Here is a 19,229-nt window from a genome sequence, read left to right as displayed (position 1 = left end):
ATTCTAAATAACAGTTAAAGGAATTTATGTTCTCTGAACAAATGCAGTCATTTTATACATGTGACACAATGTGAAAATTACATCATAATTTCAAATTTCTGCAGAATGATGGAAACTGCATGATTTTTTTGCAGGCCTGCTGCATTTTTTCAAAAGAAAAAATCATACCTTTATTTATAGTTTTAGTGCTGGCTGAACAAATGACTCGTGCATGCTAATACTAAGAGAATTTTTTTCTGATTATCTATGTAGAATCATTGTTCCCCTGAGCTTCACACCGCATGCCGTGTGCCAACTGATTTGTATATTTTATGTCCCTTATTTAAAAATTATAGCAGTGTACTCTTCTAGCAGTTCTACAGAGTACAAACTAGACAATAATTACAGTGGAATATTGCTGTCCACTTAAAAGTTTTAACACACCTGTGCAATTTCCACCAAACAAAATATTTGACATATTATGTATATTATGTTGTATAAAGGTACCACAGACAAAAGCATTTCTGTAATCTGTTTTAAGTTGCTTTACCCCCGATAAGGTAAATTTTAATATGTGCAACAGTGAAATAAATGCCCAATATGGACATGTTATTTAGAACTTTATCACATTTTACTCAGCTCCTGGGAATCCATTTAAAATGAAATTGTGTATGATTGCACTAATCATGGCATTCATTTCTAACAATGACCAAACAGTGGGAAAGTGTGTAGGTTAGACACCTTCTCCCAAATTGTGTATAGGATCTTAAGGACAAATAATTCATGAATAGTTTCTTAGAAAACTGTTCCCATTTTGTAAAAGAAATATAAAAATAGAAGTCAACACTTTATTCTTACTGAGAGTATCAAATTATAAGGAGATCTGATCCAGAGAATGAAGGGAAAAAAGTTTCTTTACCAATAAAATTATTATGGTATTTTAAAAAAAATTAAGATTTTCTTTTCTCACATCTGTTACAGCTTGGTGCAAGATTCTACAGCAGAAAATAATTTACTTTGTTGTTCAACACCAATATTAACACTTGTAATTTACATGGTTTTTATATTACCTCCACAAATCATAACCAGTATATAGAACTCATTACCTGAAAAGATCCAGGTAATTTAATAAATAAAGACGCAGAAGTATCCTAAGATGTAGTCTGAACTGAGAAAATGACTTGGGACAGCAAACATATTTTCATATAACAAAGTCCCAATTAAAAAGTTATACCTACCAGTATACTTCACTAGATATGCAATACATTCGTAAACTTATTCCTGGCAGTATTGAATCTTTGACATACTTTCATATTTCAGTTCTGATGAAGCAGACTGTTGGCTGGAGCAATAAACAAATATTAAAGATAATTGAAGCTAAAATCCTATGACCCTAGGAACAGCATTGGTGTTAAGTGTAGAAAATATCCAAAGGGGGTTAACAGATGCTGAAGAGAATCAATAAAGTAAATTAAAGTTAGTTCACATTCTGAAAAACAAATATTTGTAGGGGACCTCTGCTGATTGCTTGATGGCAATCTGATGTCTGGCCAGCCTTTTTTCATGATTGTTACAATATACTGCAATCGCGTGTGCAATGACTGAGAATTGGGACTATACATGCTACATAACCTATAGGAAATGTAGAGGGTGGTAGGCTGAATCGACCAGATCAATCTATCATATGACAAGACAACATCCCCAAGTTAAAACTTTTCCTTAGCGCTTTTCTAATACTCTGCTAGCTAGTTCTTACGTTGCGTTATCCAACAAACACACATATTGTGTATGTGCATTATGTACTCATACACACAGTTATTCAGATGAACCAAATGCATTAATATTTTGTGTATGCTTGCATTGATACTTCCTTGGTTGTGCCACACAGTAATATCTGCACAATGATGAAAGTGACCAAGCTTAATACCATGAAGTTTAGGCAAGAGACAGCTTTTTTTTTTCAAGAACCTACACGTTTCAAAATACCTGTTAGGGTAGGGGTCTCCAACCTTGGCAACTTTACGACTTGTGGACTTCAACTCCCAGAATTCTGGGAGTTGAAGTCCACAAGTCGTAAAGTTGCCAAGGTTGGAGACCCCTGTGTTAGGGCACAAAACTAAAATCTACAAATTAGACATATGCTAAAAGCCCTAGTGTTTTTGTGCAATTATATTTCTAACCAGATTGTGCACATTTATAAATAAAAATATTCCAAGAATGAAAATAACTATTCCCAAACCCCTCCCCCATGCTACTAATCTCTTACTCTCATCATTCATCATCATAAGCAACCTTAGCCAGGGCAGCTGGGAGCTCTAGTTCAACAAGATCTAGAAGGATATAGGTTTCCCCATCTCTATTGTATGTGCTCAGTTGTAACCCAGATTCTTTGGATCCTCACCAATAAAATCATCAATTAAAATGACATTGAACTGGCACAGAATAACTTATATAATATCGTTCATAATTAATCAGCTAAAAATACAATTATATTCCAGAGAGGTAGCCATGGTAATCTTATGCATGAAAAGCAGAAAAGAAACAAAGAGTTATTTGTCCAAAATCCATTTTAGGATCCATATCTCAGTTTATAAATCAACTATTTGCTTTCCAATATTTTCTTCATTTGACTCTTTCAGCATTTGATAGTTACGTTCCGACCACTGTTGCATGACGCATGAAAGCTTATGGATCCAGCACATGTCTGCATTTTGAGAATAATGTTGGAATGGGGCATACAGTGGTGATGTGTATATATTTTATGTAAGGTTTTGCCAAGAAGGCCTATATGATAGACCCATTTAAATGCTATATCAAGTATACGAATGAAGCCTACTTCAGCAGGAAGACTCTCCTACCGAGATAGAGAGAAACAAAGAGAGGCAGAGAAAGAGAGAGAGATTTCCATTCAAGTCAATAGAGGTGTTCACACTGAGGTCAGTGGTGCTAGGATTAAACCTCATGGCTTATTGATACATTGTCTAAAACTAAATTAAGGTTAACATAGTTGCAAATACAGTTCTGCAAAGAGGTATAGACATTAGGACTGTACATACTTCAAAACTAATTTGGAAGAAGCTTTTTGGGGCCTCCTAGGAGCACAACTCCTCTCTGCTATCCATCAAAATAATTTTTTTCAGGGTTTTGTGTGTGTGCCTGTGAGAAAAAAAGACATTGCCCCTTTAAGGAACCAATTTCTTAAACTTAATGCAGCCACAACTTGTTTCAAGTTCATAAGGAACCCTGAAAAAGGACTATTCTAATTCAGGGGTCTTCAACCTTGGCAACTTTAAGCCTGGTGGACTTCAATTCCCAGAATTCCCCAACCAGCTTTGCTGGCTAAGGAATTCTGGGAGTTGAACTCCACAAGTCTTAAAGTTGCCAAGATTGGAGACCCCTGTTCTAATTAGTATCAGAGGTGCTGTTGCTCATCTAAGGTTTATAATACTTCTTTCAATTTCTTTCTTTCTACTTCACATTTTCAAAGTGTGTACAGCCTAACAAAAATGGAAATATATCACATAATGAAATTTTGTGCAGAATTGGGGCCAATATCAATACAGACTTCATTCACAGTATGTAAGAGCAATGGTTTAACATATCAGCTTTCTTGTTCCACAGGCAACAGGTTACAAGACTGGACAATTTGTTTTAAAAGTTTTTGGGTAAATTGAGATTCAAAGTGAAAGGTAAAACAGAGTTTACCTGCTGCTAATGAGCAACACAGAATAAGAACATGTAAGTACCATTGTGACTTCTGGAGATTATGACTGGAAGGTTCTATTTTTTGTGAACTAGCTGTGATTTGGAGGCATCCATCTGTAATATTTGTTTAAACAATGACTAGCTTTTCCTGACAAATTTAGACTACCACATTTGAAATTCAACCCATAGGGTTGAAAAGATGGGTCTTCAGGTACCTAATGGGATACTTACAACCAGAGGTAAATATTCTGTTTCCAGGGTAGAAATGGACATTTTACCTAAATTACAAAATCACTAAAGAAACACTGATATATTTTTCTTAACATCTAATGGGTGCAACAAAGTAGTTGCTTCATAGTGCTTTTGGAGACTAGTATCTGGAAATTAAACCTCCCATTTGCAGCAAGATAAATTCAAGTACTGTAAACTCAGTGACAGTTTTTGCCCCAGAGATTTTCTTCTGGAGTTCAAAGATCAAACAACAACATTTACCCTATCAGTGTGGAAATGTCTTATTACAGTCAAGACTTCCCCAGGTGAACCTGGTATTTAAGCCAATCACAGTATTGTGTAATAGTATGCTAAAGTACCAGTGAAACCTCCTTACCACAAAGACACAATTTAAAACTAAGCCTAGGTTAGCCTTCTCAGCCCAATCATTTTGAAATTAAGGCCTCAGCAAAATAGCCTATTAAAAAGCCAGTCTTTTATATTTACAAGCCGACTTTTGCTTGAATAGTTGAAACTTGTGTTCACATTGTATCACCGAAGAAAAGAAATTTGCACTCAGCATTCCCACAGTTTGTATTTGCAGAGTTTATCCTTTTAAAAGGCTAAAAATTGTGGAATAAAAAGCCTTAAATGTGGATCAGTCAACAATCTTCACAGGGAAAGATTCTGAGTCAGAATTACTAGATTGGGAGGGTATCCATCCATAAGCTTCTTCCCCTCGTATCAACTTTTCCCATTGTTTGAGATTTTCCCTGGAGAGAAAGGAAAAATTATTCACTTTTCACATATTTTATTGATGTATCAGTTTACAAGAAACATTTATAAAAGGGGATGTCGTGATTTCATCTGATATGAGCTCCTCCTTCACAGAGGCAGACTGTGACCATTGAGCTCTCATATCTGGGCTTTCAGTTTGGGGAGGATGGCAACTGTATTGTTAATTACTGAAGGTTTAATATTAAGTTGAAAAAGTGTGCCTTTATTCTCCTGGATGTAGTAATCTCATTACCAAGGCCACAAAATATCATCAGCATTGCTTTATGATTACTAATCTACTAATGTTGCATACATTTAAGTTTCTTTGCCTTGCATTTCCCTTTCATCTTGTCATCACCTCTGAACAGAACTATGAAGGTAGATTAATGTATTCACTACCATTTTTTATTTAGAAATGTAAAACAACAAGAAGAGCAATCAGGATTCCAAAGGGGCAGATGCTAGCCAAAGCATAGTGATTATGGGCGATTGATTGTTTGCTTGCAGACATTTTGTTACAGAATACCAAGACCTTGGAGGCCTTGTAGTTCAACTCCCTGCTTAAGCAGGAAAGGCTATCCCATTCCAGACAAATGGTTGTCCAATCTCTTCTTAAAAACTTCCAGTGTTAAAGCACCCACAACTTCTGGAGGCAAATTGTTCATTGATTAATTGTTCTAACCGATAACTGAAATTTATCCTTAGTTCTAGATTGGTTCTCTAGACTAGGTAACATGTTCAGTGCCCAGAAACACGAGCAAGCAAACATCCAAGCTCAGAGACCACCACATATTCCATAGTTCAACTCTGAGTTACGTATATTCTCATCTGTTGGTAAAATTAAAGAAATTGTGAGGCCCTCTTTTAAAGCGAATAGCCCTTCCAACTCTATTGTTCTGCTGCACCTGATATACAACACATCCCTCTTCTCAGTTTTTTTACAGTTCTGAAGAGTTTTTAAGTAGGAATAATCATTTAATATCTCTCCTTATGTAAAAGTAAGATTATTTAAGGGTTTTCAGTTGACTGTTCAAGTCAGATTTATATTTACCTGCATGCTCGATGGAGTGGTATTGTGGGAGGGAGGATCTGTGCAAGCGTACTATAGCAGGGCAAAGCTACAGCATTATAGAACCCAATCTTGAAAAAAATCAAAAATCAAAACACTATTAGTCAAATATTATTCAACTCAAAATTTGCAACAGTTCCTTTGCTAACAGACTGTCATATATTCTCACTATATTTTACAAATAGCAATAGAACTTAGACTTATATACAGCTTCCCAATGCTTTACGGCCCTCTATAAGCAATTTACAGACTCAGCATATTGCCACCAACAATTTGGGTCCTCATATTTAATGACCTCAAAAGGGCGGAAGGCTGAGTCAGCCTTGAGCCTGATGAGATTTGAACTGCCAAATTGCGGGCAGCCAGCAGAAGTTGCCTGCAGTACTGCATTCTAACCACTGCACCACCACAACTCTTAAATGTATGTTAAATCCCTTTTTTCCTTTCTGTTACAAAACTGAAAGAAGCTAATGATGATGATGATGATGATGATGATGATGATGATGATGATGTTCTTTTTTCATAGCTCTGGATTTGTGGAATGAATATTATTCACTGCCAAATCAATAACTAACATTGCATTTTACAAGGGAACATATTAGAATTCCAGATATGCCTAGTTGTTCATAATTAATAAATATAGGCTTTCCTTTTACTTTCACTATTTTTAAAGGTCTTTCCCCTCGCACTATGTGCTAATTGTTCCTGACTCTAGGGGGCGGTGCTCATCTCCATTTCCAAGCCTAAGAACCAGTGCTTTCCGAAGACGTCTCTGTGGTCATGTGGCCGGCCTGACTCATTGCCAAAGGTGCACGGAACACTGTTACTTTCCCACCAAAGGTGGTCCTTATTTTTCAACTTGCATTTTTTACGTGCTTTCGAACTGCTAGGTTGGCAGAAGCTGGGACAAGTAAGGGAGCTCACCCCACTATGCGGCACTAGGGATTTGAACCGCTGAACTGCTGACCTTTCAATCGACAAACTCAGCATCTTAGCCACTGAGCCACCGTGTTCCTCACTATTTTTAAGGATAAGTAATTTGAGTCATTTAATTGTTTAATAGTATCACCAAATCAGCACATTAACGCTGAAAAAAGTGTTGCCTTATTGGGGAGATAGGTGGCATAAAAATTAATAAATAAAATGATGTTTAGTCTATTGAGAATTATGAAGAGTTTATTACATTATTCTGTGTTTTTTTTAAAGAAGAATGAAAATCAATCAAAAAGCAAACATAGCCATATTTAAATAATGGATACATATATCCAAATTAAATCTATTCAAAATCTACTTTAGACTTACCTGACCCTGAGGAACTTCATCTTTTTTATCTCTGTCCATCATAGGTATAGGTTGAATACCTAACTTCTTCATTTCATCACCCTGAAAGAAAAATAAATTCAGTTATTTCTTAATTATTCAGCTCCCAATAATAAAAATTAAAAACATTAAATATATAATGGAGAAAAAAGGCAGAATTCTGAAGACAAACATTAAGTTCTTATGCAGACAAGCTTGGTGTCTATGAACTGTTTCTTTCTTTTTTTTTAATTGTTTCCTGCTTTTAAAATACAAGCTGCTCAGAGTTGTTTGGAGCCAGATGACCTCTCAATTACAAACAAACAAATGCACAAATAACACCAATAGTTCCAATAATCCAATCAATCTTAATTTTCTGTTCAAGTGCCTAATGATAGATATGGAAATGAATCAATGATGAAATGCACAAACCTCAGCCCAAAACTCTGCGTATATATCATTGGCTGTCAGTCTGGTAACATGCCACAATTTTGTCACAGAACACAAGTCACAAGATGTCATCAGCAAGCCAATCACGCGATCCCTGGAATATAATAACTCGTGTAGCTTAAACAATTATTTGCCTTTTCAAATATATCCTATAAGTAATAATTGATATTGAAAAAAACCTTGATTCAAAGGTAAAACAGATAAAAACACAAAGAAGAAATAAATAATAGCATACTCAGTGCTAAGGATAATTAATACTATTAAAACCATTCAAGAACCTAATAGATGCCTTTTCACAATATAAAGGCATCTGGTAAATCTAATTTGGAAAAAATATTGCCACAAAGGCATACCATACCACCAAAAAGACACTAGTCATTAAGGGAAGATAAAAAAGCAACAAAATTAGTTACTGTAGCTTCATACCAACTCAAATATATTATAGCATAACATTGCCTAAGCAGTATGAAACAATATTAAATAAGAGGATAATGATTGTGTGATAAAACATCCTTGAATCTTGAATTCATATTCACCTGTACGGTGTTTTATTGACTTTGACAGATTTTTATTAATCTGATGTTGTGTAGTTATAGGTATCCGAAGATCTTAAAAATTGTATTCTTATTGAAGATCTAACTTATTATGCAAAATACTTTATTATACTAATAGCCTCTAAAAATAATTTCCCATAAAGTCCATGTTATATGCCAAGCAAAGCAATAAAAATTGAGGTAGATTCTTTAAAACCAATGACATTCTCATGAGATGAAATACACATATGCAATTGCATTTTGTTAACCTAATTTTATCAGAGCATTGATCCAAATTGCAATACGAATTGCTGTTGGGTGTCTTGTTTTCTCTTTTACTTTTATCAGTAATAATTCAACATTTTCCATTTTGAATAGTGGCCATCATGAGCACAGTTAAAAGGGAAAAATGGACAGGGGTGGCACTGATATACAATTTCTATATATAAATACTTTAAAAAACAGAGCATTAATAAATAGCATAGACTAAAGTAATGCAGACCCATCAAAGAGTCTAGAAGAAGAAATCTCAACAGGCAACACAATATAATTTATCCTTACTTTTGCCATCCCTGTTTTTTATTATTAAATATAATGTCCTGAATCAACTCTATACATACCTTAACAAATAAATACACTCAATCTGTTTGGTTATTAAGTGGAGCATTTCAAAATAAATTGGTGCAATATAAAAGATTAACAGATCAATTCCAGAATGCTTCTGGGGTTCAATTTTATATAAAATTCAATCTTAAATCTTATACACATTGCAGCACTGTAAATAGCAATAGCACTTATTTATATACCCCTTTACAGTGCTTTACAGCCCTCTCTAAGTGGTTTACAGAGTTGGCCTATTGTCCCCAACAATTTGGTCCTCGTTTTACCTTTCTCAGAAGGATGGAAGGCTGAGTCAACCTTGAGTCTGGTGAGATTTGATCTGCCAAATTGCAGGCAGCCAGCAGAAGTTGCCTGCAGTACTGCATTCTAACCACTGCGCCACCATGGCTCAAATAATTTTTCTTTGTCAACTTCTTTTTCCTATGACTAAGCAATAGCAATAGTACTAAGACTTTTATACCACTTCACAGTGCTTTTATAGTCCTCTCTAAGCAGTTTACAAATGTCAGCATATTACCCCCAACAATCTGGGTCCTCATTTTACCCACCTTAGAAGGATGGAAGGCTGAGTCAACCTTGAGCCTGGTGAGATTTGAACTGCCAAATTGCAGGTAGAAATAGCCTGCAGTACTGTACTCTAACCATTTCGCCACCAGGGCTAGGTCTCAGACTTTCAGATAACTTCAAAATGCTTTAGTCCAGAGTGTTATTGAATTTCAGTAATAACTAAGGTAGGTACTTGCTGGAGCATGCCATTGTTTAAGAGGTACATAAAAGGTTGGAACTACTTGAGATAGGAAAGACCAGTGATTAACTATTGGCTTGGTGAGAAAGAAGTTTAGATTGTCTTTGTCACTAAGACTGTGAACAGATAACAATAGCAATAGTACTTAGACTTATATACCGCTCCTCAGAGCTTTACAGCACTCTCTGAGCAATTTACAACATCAGCATATTATCCCCAACAATCTGGGCCCTCATTTTACTGACCTTGGAAGGATGTAAGGCTGAGTCAACCTTGAGCCGGTCAGGATCGAACTCTTGGCAGTGGAATGCAGAGTTAGCCACAATATTGCATTCTAACCACTGCACAACCATACTCCAAACTCAAAATTATCAGAAAGTTCCTGAATGCACTGGTGAATATATACCAATAGTAAAATAACTCTTGATTGATTCCTTTATGAAGATTAGTGCACATTCCTCAGAATGTTTATATATTAGACTAGTTATATAGCCAAATTCAAGAAGCTAAATATTTAGCCTTCAAAACAAGAAAATATGATTTAAGATTTCAAACCATAAATATTCACTTGTATTTTACCTATGTGCTTGGTTTTTAAGATTCAGTGATCTTGTTTGTTGTAACTCTTCCAGTTGCTTTCGGTTTCCAAAGTACAGAGCAAGGTCTGTAGCAATAATGGCTTTGCGGATAATTTCCAAGACCTGTTCATACTCATTGGAGTTCAAATTAGAGAAAATATTGTGGCCTTCCAGCTAGGAAAAAGTAAAGCATGTAAGGATATTGCTGTGACTAATTTAAACGTTGTTTTAAGTTTATATTGTGCCTATACAGTAGCTCTTAAAATAAGACATTGGATTGCATTCAAAGAAACAATTATATTCATGAACCTTTAAGAACCTAGGACATATTAAAGTGGTAAACAGATTTGAAATTTTGAAAACATGTGATGGGTCTGTTATAAGTTTTGAGAATAAGCCAATAAGCCAAAACAACACCTAAACCAGTTCCTACTTATTTTTATTATTATCACAATAAAATAAAAGTAGAAGGTAAATCAACACTTCCATTGGGTATGTTTTATCATCTCTGATAGACTTGTGACAAAGCAAAGAAATATTGGGACAGATTCAGAAGTCTCAGTTCAGAAGATTATTAAATCAAATATAAAATTGAAACCTGACATTTTCCTTTAAGGACCATTTGATAAAGAATTTGAAAGAAAATTTTGAACTTTGTTATTATATAAGCGCAAAAATGGAAATTCCCACCCTAAAGGAAAGGGTGAAAAATGTGATGGAGTTGGCAGAGATGGCAAAATTAACTGAAGAGAGGACCTTATCCAGGAGACCTTGTTTCTACCTAGAAATTACTTTTGGACTTTTGTTCGAATTTAAAAAAAAAGTTTGATCTTAGGTTTTGATGCCTAGAATAACTTGGTTGCTATAGAAATGGTTTGTATCTACTAGGAGTCTAAAGCAAAAAGTTGAGTGGCAACTTTTGTATTTTGTATTCTACCGCATCAAAAGAGACAGAAGTCACTCTTCTTTTTTCTTTTACTCCTTTCCCCTTTCCTTTCTGATTTCCATTTGCATAGTAAAAAGGGAAATGTCCACATAGATAATCTACACAAGCTTCCCGCAGTTAGATTTGCTACTTTTAGTTTTCTAAATCTTAGCCATAAAAATGGAGTGAGATGAATTACCTGCAGTATAGACACTGTCTGAGAAAAATGATGCTGTTCCATAGTTGAGGTGGAATAAAGTGCTGCCAATGGATGATCAAATTTCTGGAGATAGCTGTTGCTATAACCCCTGTGATCCAGGTCATGACATAAACAGGCGACGAGAAGACCCTTTCTCTAGAAAAATAAGCAGCCACAAAGTTACTCTTCAAATTAAATTTATACCACTAGATGTCACTCTCTACTACGCCACATACTTTACTAATTCCATTAATATATACAATACATAATTCAGAAATGAATTTGCTGTACCTGGAATGATTGGCGGTGCTAGAATTATGAATATTCAGTATTGATAAAATAAAGATATGTTTAGGTTTTCTAATTATTCATTTTTTTCTAAAGATTATATTTTCTGATTTGGTACCATATTATTCTATTTTCTTTTTGCTTGTGAGCTACTTGGAGACAGGATGACTTAAAAACCTACATAATAAATATCAGTGATTCCCAGCCAATTAGCCTAAAGTGTTACATTCTGCCACTAAACATGTTGAGTTCATAAGAGGTAGTTTATTCTATTTGTACTTTATATTAAGATAAGAACTTTTAATAAAAATATATTTTAAAAAGTTAAAAAATAGGAGGTAATTTATTATACTCAGCCAGATCATCAGTTGCATCAGACAAGATAATATACAAGATAATGATTTAATTAATTAATATAGCCACCTACGTTACCAGAATTAATTAGGGGGACTGCACAACGAGATAAAACATGATGATGATGATTCCCAATTCAGGAAGTTCTTACAAACCCCTCAGAATAATTCCCAGGTTAGCTACCTGAGAGAAGTCATGGACTAACGATGTAATTTTCTGTTTATTTTGCAAGTAATCTAGAACTAAGGTCCAGACCTTCACCAGGTTCTGAGCTATATTTGTATCTTGGTTTAATAATACAAGAAACACATGACTATTTCCCTGTTAGCGTTTTATACGTCATTGAACACCTGGATTTTCCTTTGGGCCAAGGATCTGGAGGTTAACTGAGCCTGTCACTAGAATTTCATACATTTTATTATTGGAGTTGACTTGTCTTTGGTCATTATTTCATCATGTTTATGTTTTAGCTTGGTTTTAATCCAATGTACGATGCCCTAAATTTGCAATTGTAAGAGAGCTGTAAAGGTAAAGATAAACAATTGCTTAACCATGATAACTGGGACTAGAATTTCCACTGCTAAGCAATGCAGTTGAAAAGCATAGCTTAGCAATGGCAATCTTGGCAGTCCCTGTTTGGGATTATTAAGTGAGGATCATGGGTCATTAAGCGAGAACCTCCTCACCACTCCTCCTGGCTTCAAACAAATAGAAACTGGCAGGAAGTTGCAAGTCCCAAGAGACCCAGAAGCAGGTGCAAAAGTGACTGCTGCAATACAGGTGAGGCACACAGGTGGCTGCTGCCAGAGGAGGGAGAGTATGCAGGCAGGAGGGTATTCTGTAGGGACACACATGCTATGGAGATCCCTGGAATCTCACAGTCTGCAGCCGTGTGAGTGTATATTGCGGGATGCTGCAACTATCATAAGCATGACCCGATTGCTAAGCACTTAGATCATGATCATATCAGCACTAGGGAGCTGGAATGGCTGGTACTTCAAGGACCAGTCATAAACACCACTTATTCAGTGCCATTATAACTTCAAGTAGCAATAGCAATAGCACTTAGACTTGTATACCGCTTCATAGTGCTTTACAGCCCTCTCTAAGCAGTTTACAAAGTCAACATATTGACTCCAACAATCTGGGTCCTCATTCTACCCACCTCAGAAGGATGGAAGGATAGGTCAACCTTGAGCCTGGTGAGACTCGAACTGCCAAATTGCAGTCAGCCGGCAGTCAGCAGCAGTACTGCATTCTAACCACTGAGCTATCACAGCTCTTATGGTTGCTGGATGAATGATTGTTAACCAACAACTATTTGTATAAGTTGATTGAATAATAAATTTGTTCGGTTAGATCTTCATGTTACTTCTTTATTCTTTTTTTTAAAAAACAGTTTATTTATACTTTAACATATATGAGAGCTTTATGAACAGTGCATTGTCTGGGTCAATTTGCTTACATAATAATACTTTTCCAGCTCCTAATTTCTACCTTTATTAGCCAACCATTTATAAAACAAATCCCATGTTCAAAAATAGTCTGCATCTTCTTTTTCTTTTATCTTTAATGTCAGTCTGTCCATTGCTGCACAATCTATTTTTTTTTTTAATTACATCTTCTCTTGGTGTTTCCTCATTTTTTCCAGTACTGTGCAAATACAATCCTGGCTGCTTTCAAAACATGTAGTATTTAGGGTGTTTCTGTCTATGGGAAAGGGAATTTTTTTCTTTTTTGAATATAATAAAAGAAGAAAGTTAAAATAATAATTTAAAGGTTGGAGATGTGATTGTGACAATGTTATTTGTTTACATACGGTTTAATTGTTAATAATTTTGGATATAAGTTGGAGATGTAACTTTAGTATTATTTGATTAACTAAGAGTAAGACATATAACTGGAACTTTATTGTTAAGAAAAAGTAACTGGTTAGGGATTTAGAAAATGCTTATTAACTTAAATGTTGGAATTATATATGTCAAGATTGTTTAGAAAATGTTTAGAATACAATGTTAATATGGGAATGAATTGGAGTTAAATGTTAGATTTAAATAAACTAAAAGGATGATGTTTATCTGATGGATATACAAATACGGACTATAAGGTATATTTCCTAATTGAATTTTGATCGCTAAAAGCAGCCAGACTATTGGTAGCACAGTATTGGAAGAAGGAACATTTGCCTACGATTGATGAATGGATATTAAAAGTTGCTAACCTGGCAGAAATGGCAAGAATTTCAGCATATTTGAAAGACTGTTCACAAGAGAACTAGACAGTGGAATGGAGAAGATGGAATGACTATATCTAAAAAAACATGTAGTATTAACTACAAATTTCCTTTATCATACTTTTCTGGTATTATACCTTAAAAAAATATTTCTGTCTTATAATCTATATGCAGTTTTAACACTTTTTTTAACCAAGTATGTATTTTTGTCCAATATTCTTTATTCTTTATCATTATTCATGTGCTCCTCTTTCTTAATGTGCCACAGTAAACAGAAAGTCATCAATGAACAGAGAAGTTGATTTAATATCCTGACTTGTTCTTAACCTGTTAACCCCAGTTCTCCAATTCAACAACAACTCTAAACTAAAGTTCATTGAATACTTTGAGGATTAGCACTGATATGCCAGAAAGGAATGGGCAAAAACTGCATGAATAGAGGAATGCAGCTTCCTGTGCACCATCTCAAATAACTGGCTGTGGCTGAGAACAAAAGATCTTCTAATGGGACAAGTGAAGTCCTGTAATATACCGGTAATTTGCAATTCTACTCTGAGAACTGTGCTAATTCAGTGTATTTATTTATTTTTTATTTTATTTATTATTTAGATTTTTATACCGCCCTTCTCTCGAAGGACTCAGGGTGGTGTACAGCCAGATTAAAACAGTACAATATACAAATTAAAACCACAGTTAAAATAACCTATTCTATAAATGGCCGAAAATTAAAACCGTCAAATTTGACCCATAAATAAAATACCCCAGTTAAAATTATTAAAATTCGAAAAATTTAAAAAATTAAGCCAGTCCCGCTTGGATAAACAGGTACGTTTTCAATTCATGGCGAAAGGTCCGAAGGTCAGGTAATTGACGCAAACCAGGGGGAAGTTCGTTCCAGAGGGTGGGTGCTCCAACAGAGAAGGCCCTTCCCCTGGGGGCCGCCAGCCGACATTGCTTGGCGGACGGCACCCTAAGAAGACCTTCTCTGTGTGAGCGTACAGGTCGGTGGGAGGCATAAGGTAACAGCAGGCGGTCCCGTAAGTACCCGGGTCCTAAGCCATGGAGCGCTTTAAAGGTGGTAACCAACACCTTGAAGCGCACCCGAAAGACCACAGGTAGCCAGTGCAGACTGCGCAGGAGCGGTGTTACCCGGGAGCAACGTGTGGCTCCCTCAATCACCCGCACAGCTGCATTCTGGACTAACTGAAGCCTCCGAGTGCACTTCAGGGGTAGCCCCATGTAGAGAGCATTGAAATAATCCAGACGAGAAGTGTAGTAATAAAACATAACATTTCATAATTATTATTTCTTCTGAAGGCAGCTGAATTAATTCCTTTTCATTAAAGCCATTTAGTCTGTCTCTTGGGTGAATAAAATAGAGTAACTATCCAATGAAGCATGTCCTTCACCAGCACAGTGTTTTTCTGAAAAGACAAATGCAGCATTCCAATCCCTGGAAATCTGGCATTGGCTGCTGGGATTTCGAAGTCAACCAATCCATTTTCTCTACTGCAACCCAGGGAAAGTGAGTAGGGAAAAGTAAACTGCAATTGAAACTGGGGTAATATTGCAAAAACAAAGCTTATTTCCAAAAACACAGAATAATAGACAAAATTGGTAACATTTTGTCAAAGAGGGAGGGGAGACAGAGAAAGATTATAAGAGAAAGTAGGCACAAGATTCTGATCTATGGCAAACAACCTGGTATCCTGAACGAATAATAAACAAACAAGGTCTACTTTTACTTTGCACAAAGATTAGGAAGGAAAAAAATACAATTAATTATGTCTAGGAATTATGATGTAAAATATCTTTCAATTCTTAACGATATCTCCTACTACAAACATCCTTACATCAATATTAATTTCATATAAGATTCTCCCAATGGATGAATACAGAAGTGCAGTTAATAATCTAAGTTTGACATCTGAAACTAAGAGAGTTTATACTTCATATGTTTTCCTCCATTTCCAAAGAATAATACTTAAAAACTGTTAGGGTATTTTCCATATTGTTTGAAATATCATTAGAAACAAAACCATACCCTGTCTTTCTTGGTTAATAGTCACACTTCATTAACACTGATGATGTTACCTAGTTTGGTAATGAAATGCCTGCAAGAAAACCACCAAGCACAGAGAGCACTAAGGACCCCACAATCATAGATCAGTCTTTCATAGAGTTGATTCATTTCTAAAACTCAATTTCATAATTGTTTCTCTTGTAAAAAAAAATTAAAGGTTTCAACTGTTAATCTTAATTTGGTGCTGTTATTCTTTATTATTCCAAACCACTCATTCTATACATTTCTTAATCTTTTATCTAGTTGAGCAAATATGCTGTAGATAGGATACTTATTTTTTTACAAAGATATCCATTGGACTCTATTTTCTATTTTACAATAGCAATAGCAATAGCACTTAAACTTATATACCATCCCTTAATGCTTTACAGTACTCTCTGAGTGGCTTACAGAATCACCATATTGTGTCCAATGATCTGGGTCTTAATATTATCGACCTCGGAAGAATGGAAGACTGAGTCAACCTTGAGCTGGTCAGGATTGAATCCTGGCGGTGGGCAGAGTACTGCATTCTAACCACTGCATCACCGTGGCTCAGTTTCATTTATATCAGAAATGTGTCAACATAAAGCCCAAATAAAATGGGTTGTTTCAGAGTATTACGGTTGTTACTCTGAAGCAAAACAGACTAACCCTGTAAATCCGATCTGGTTTATAAGGACAAGACAGTGTCAGAACTCTGACTTGGACAATTGTCACAGAAGTAAAAATAAAAGCCACACTGTCCAAAGCAAGTCTTGGCGGCAGGTTGCCCTACATTTATTTATTTATTTATTATTTACATTTCTATACCGCCCTTCTCCGAAGACTCAGGGCGGTTTACAGCCAAGTTAAAAAGACATATACAAAAATTGAAACACAATATTTGAAATTTAAAAATCTGAAACCATAAGGCCGAATATTAAAATAACAAGAAATAAAACCACTCAATTAAAAATTACTCTTAGGCCAACCCTGCTCATTGAAACAAAAAAGTCTTGAGCTCGCGCTTAAAGGCCCGGAGGTCGGGAAGAAGGCATAGCCCCAGAGGCAGTTGGTTCCATAGGGTAGGTGCCCCAACAGAGAAGGCTCTTCCCCTGGGGGCCACCAGCCGACATTGTTTAGCTGACGGCACCCCGAGGAGACCCTCCCTGGGAGCGCACAGGTCGATGGGAGGCTATTGGCGGCAGTAGGCGGTCCCGTAAGTAACCTGGTCCTATGCCATGGAGCGCTTTAAAGATGATCACCAACACCTTGAATTACACGTGGAAGACCACCGGCAACCAGTGCAGCTTGCGTAGGAGAGGTGTTATATGGAAGCTCCGAGACGCTCCCTCTAACCCCCGCGCAGCCGCATTCTGTACCAGTTGAAGTCTCCCGGTGCTCTTCAAGGGGAGCCCAATGTAGAGAGCATTGCATGAGAAAACATTGCCCTAAAACAGGGATCTGCAAACTTGGCTCTTTTAAGACTTGTGGACTTTAACTCCCAGAGTTAAAGCTGGCTGAGGAACTCTGGGAGTTGAAGTCTTCAAACTTGGAGCAAAAAATTTGTTTGGGGAAATTGTGGTGGGGATTCTTCTACAGCCAGATCCTGTAAAAAGCAAATCTGGCCTGAAATAAAATTGCCTTGTTTTCAAAGTGGTTTCTGCAGCCTTTACTTCTGGTTCGTATTTGATATTGTGAGGGGTGGGGGAAATCTACACTTACTTCTAAGTCTGTGAAAGTCTTCTGGTTGTGCTGAAGAATAACATACATGCAATGTACAACTGTGATGGCATGTTTCCAGTTGTGATAGGGCACTCGACGATAGTTCTTCTTTACAGACATCGTGAAACGACATAGTTTTTCCATATCAAAACTTGAAAGAAAAAAAAAGGAATTGGATAAAGCATTCAGAAGGAAAAGAATACTTTCAATCAAAATTCTACTTACTTCATTAAAAAATATATTTCAGTATAACTTTACAAAAAAATGATTTTTTAATGGATTTATTTTCTCAGCAGTTGGGCCAATTAAGTTCCATTGTACTGCAAGCACAAGGCAAGAAGTTATACTGAAAGAAGCAGAGGCATATTCAAGCATAAATTCAGAAGTTTCCACCCAAAACACAATGATAACTATATATATATTCATATGATTCAGGTACGTATTATGCAAAATATAAGTTCTCCATTCTTCCGTGAAATAATTTTTCTTGCATTCTTCATTTGACTGAAAAAAATTATGGCAGGTTTCTCTTAAAATGCCACTTTTATAGCAGAGATTAGGTCATGCTGAGTAATGTCTAACTAGCCAGCAAATCAACAGATAAGGAGACATTGGATGCTACATTAAAAAAAAAGGCAAGGAAATAAACTTGCACCTCTGTTATTTTGTTTGTATAATGATAATAGGCTGGTTTTTATATCTTTGTGGGAGATGGACTAATGAAAGACAAAGGAAGTTTTGAAAACCTATGCTTTACTTTGCCATCTGTATCTACTTGAAATGTGCCTGTGTATGCTTATTTTATTTTTTTTAATTTTTTTTATTTTGTCACAACAATATATGTAACTATCATACAGAAAGTATATAAAGGTATAGAAGAAAAGAAAAACAATAGGACAGGAACGGTAGGCACGTTTGTGCGCTTATGCACGCCCCTTATGGTCCTCTTAGGAATGGGGTGAGGTCAATAGTAGAGTTTTTGGTTAAAGCTTTTAGGATTATGAGAAGAGACCACAGAGTCAGGTAAAGTATTCCAAGCACTGATGATTCTGTTACAGAAGTCATATGCTTGCTCTAGTTTTCCAAAGAAGCAAACATATACTTTTTACTCGCAAATAATATCAGTGCACATGTACGAGAGATATGGAAATAAAGACAAACCCGTTTTTTTCTTGTTACACAGAATAATGTTTTTCACGTGCCACTGAAATATTTTGAGAATGGAACAGCAGAACTGCATGTCCATGTCAGAGTCCCACAGAGCTTTCAATTATAACCCTGGAATTTGAACCCTGGGAAAGAAAGTAACTCCTTTTTTCTTTTCTTCTTTTTTTAGAGTAAGCATTTTAAGAGATAGTCACAAGTAATAATGCTAGATTGAGCCCTACTTTTCAAGAATTTGGTTCCTACAGCCAATCGTATTTTCACATTTCCCCCACCCAGCCACCCACAGACACATGTACACACACATACTGCATCTCTTCAAAGCTGTGTC

At 35.9% G+C, this 19,229-nt stretch overlaps 1 protein-coding gene across 4 annotated transcripts in view; it reads right to left on the bottom strand.

Moving 5' to 3' along the window:
- Positions 1–2,039: 2,039 nt before the first annotated feature.
- PDE10A (phosphodiesterase 10A) overlaps positions 2,040–19,229 on the bottom strand; it is a 146,008-nt gene continuing 128,818 nt past the window's right edge. For 2 of the 4 annotated variants that reach the window (XM_058167997.1, XM_058168001.1), the window contains exons 17-23: positions 17,735–17,885; positions 11,091–11,246; positions 9,968–10,140; positions 7,472–7,583; positions 7,043–7,123; positions 5,723–5,811; positions 2,040–4,667 (exon numbers count right to left, since the gene is read on the bottom strand). In XM_058167997.1, the coding sequence (XP_058023980.1) occupies positions 4,553–4,667; positions 5,723–5,811; positions 7,043–7,123; positions 7,472–7,583; positions 9,968–10,140; positions 11,091–11,246; positions 17,735–17,885 (877 nt within the window). In that variant the 3' untranslated portion in view covers positions 2,040–4,552. The remainder of the gene's footprint in view (positions 4,668–5,722; positions 5,812–7,042; positions 7,124–7,471; positions 7,584–9,967; positions 10,141–11,090; positions 11,247–17,734; positions 17,886–19,229) is intronic. The other 2 variants (XM_058168010.1, XM_058168020.1) reach the window with 1 other exon arrangement.

The sequence above is a fragment of the Ahaetulla prasina genome, chromosome 1 (assembly GCF_028640845.1).
Source record: "Ahaetulla prasina isolate Xishuangbanna chromosome 1, ASM2864084v1, whole genome shotgun sequence".
NCBI classification, from domain to species: Eukaryota; Metazoa; Chordata; class Lepidosauria; order Squamata; family Colubridae; genus Ahaetulla; species Ahaetulla prasina.
This window is presented reverse-complemented; position numbering and strand designations above follow the sequence as displayed.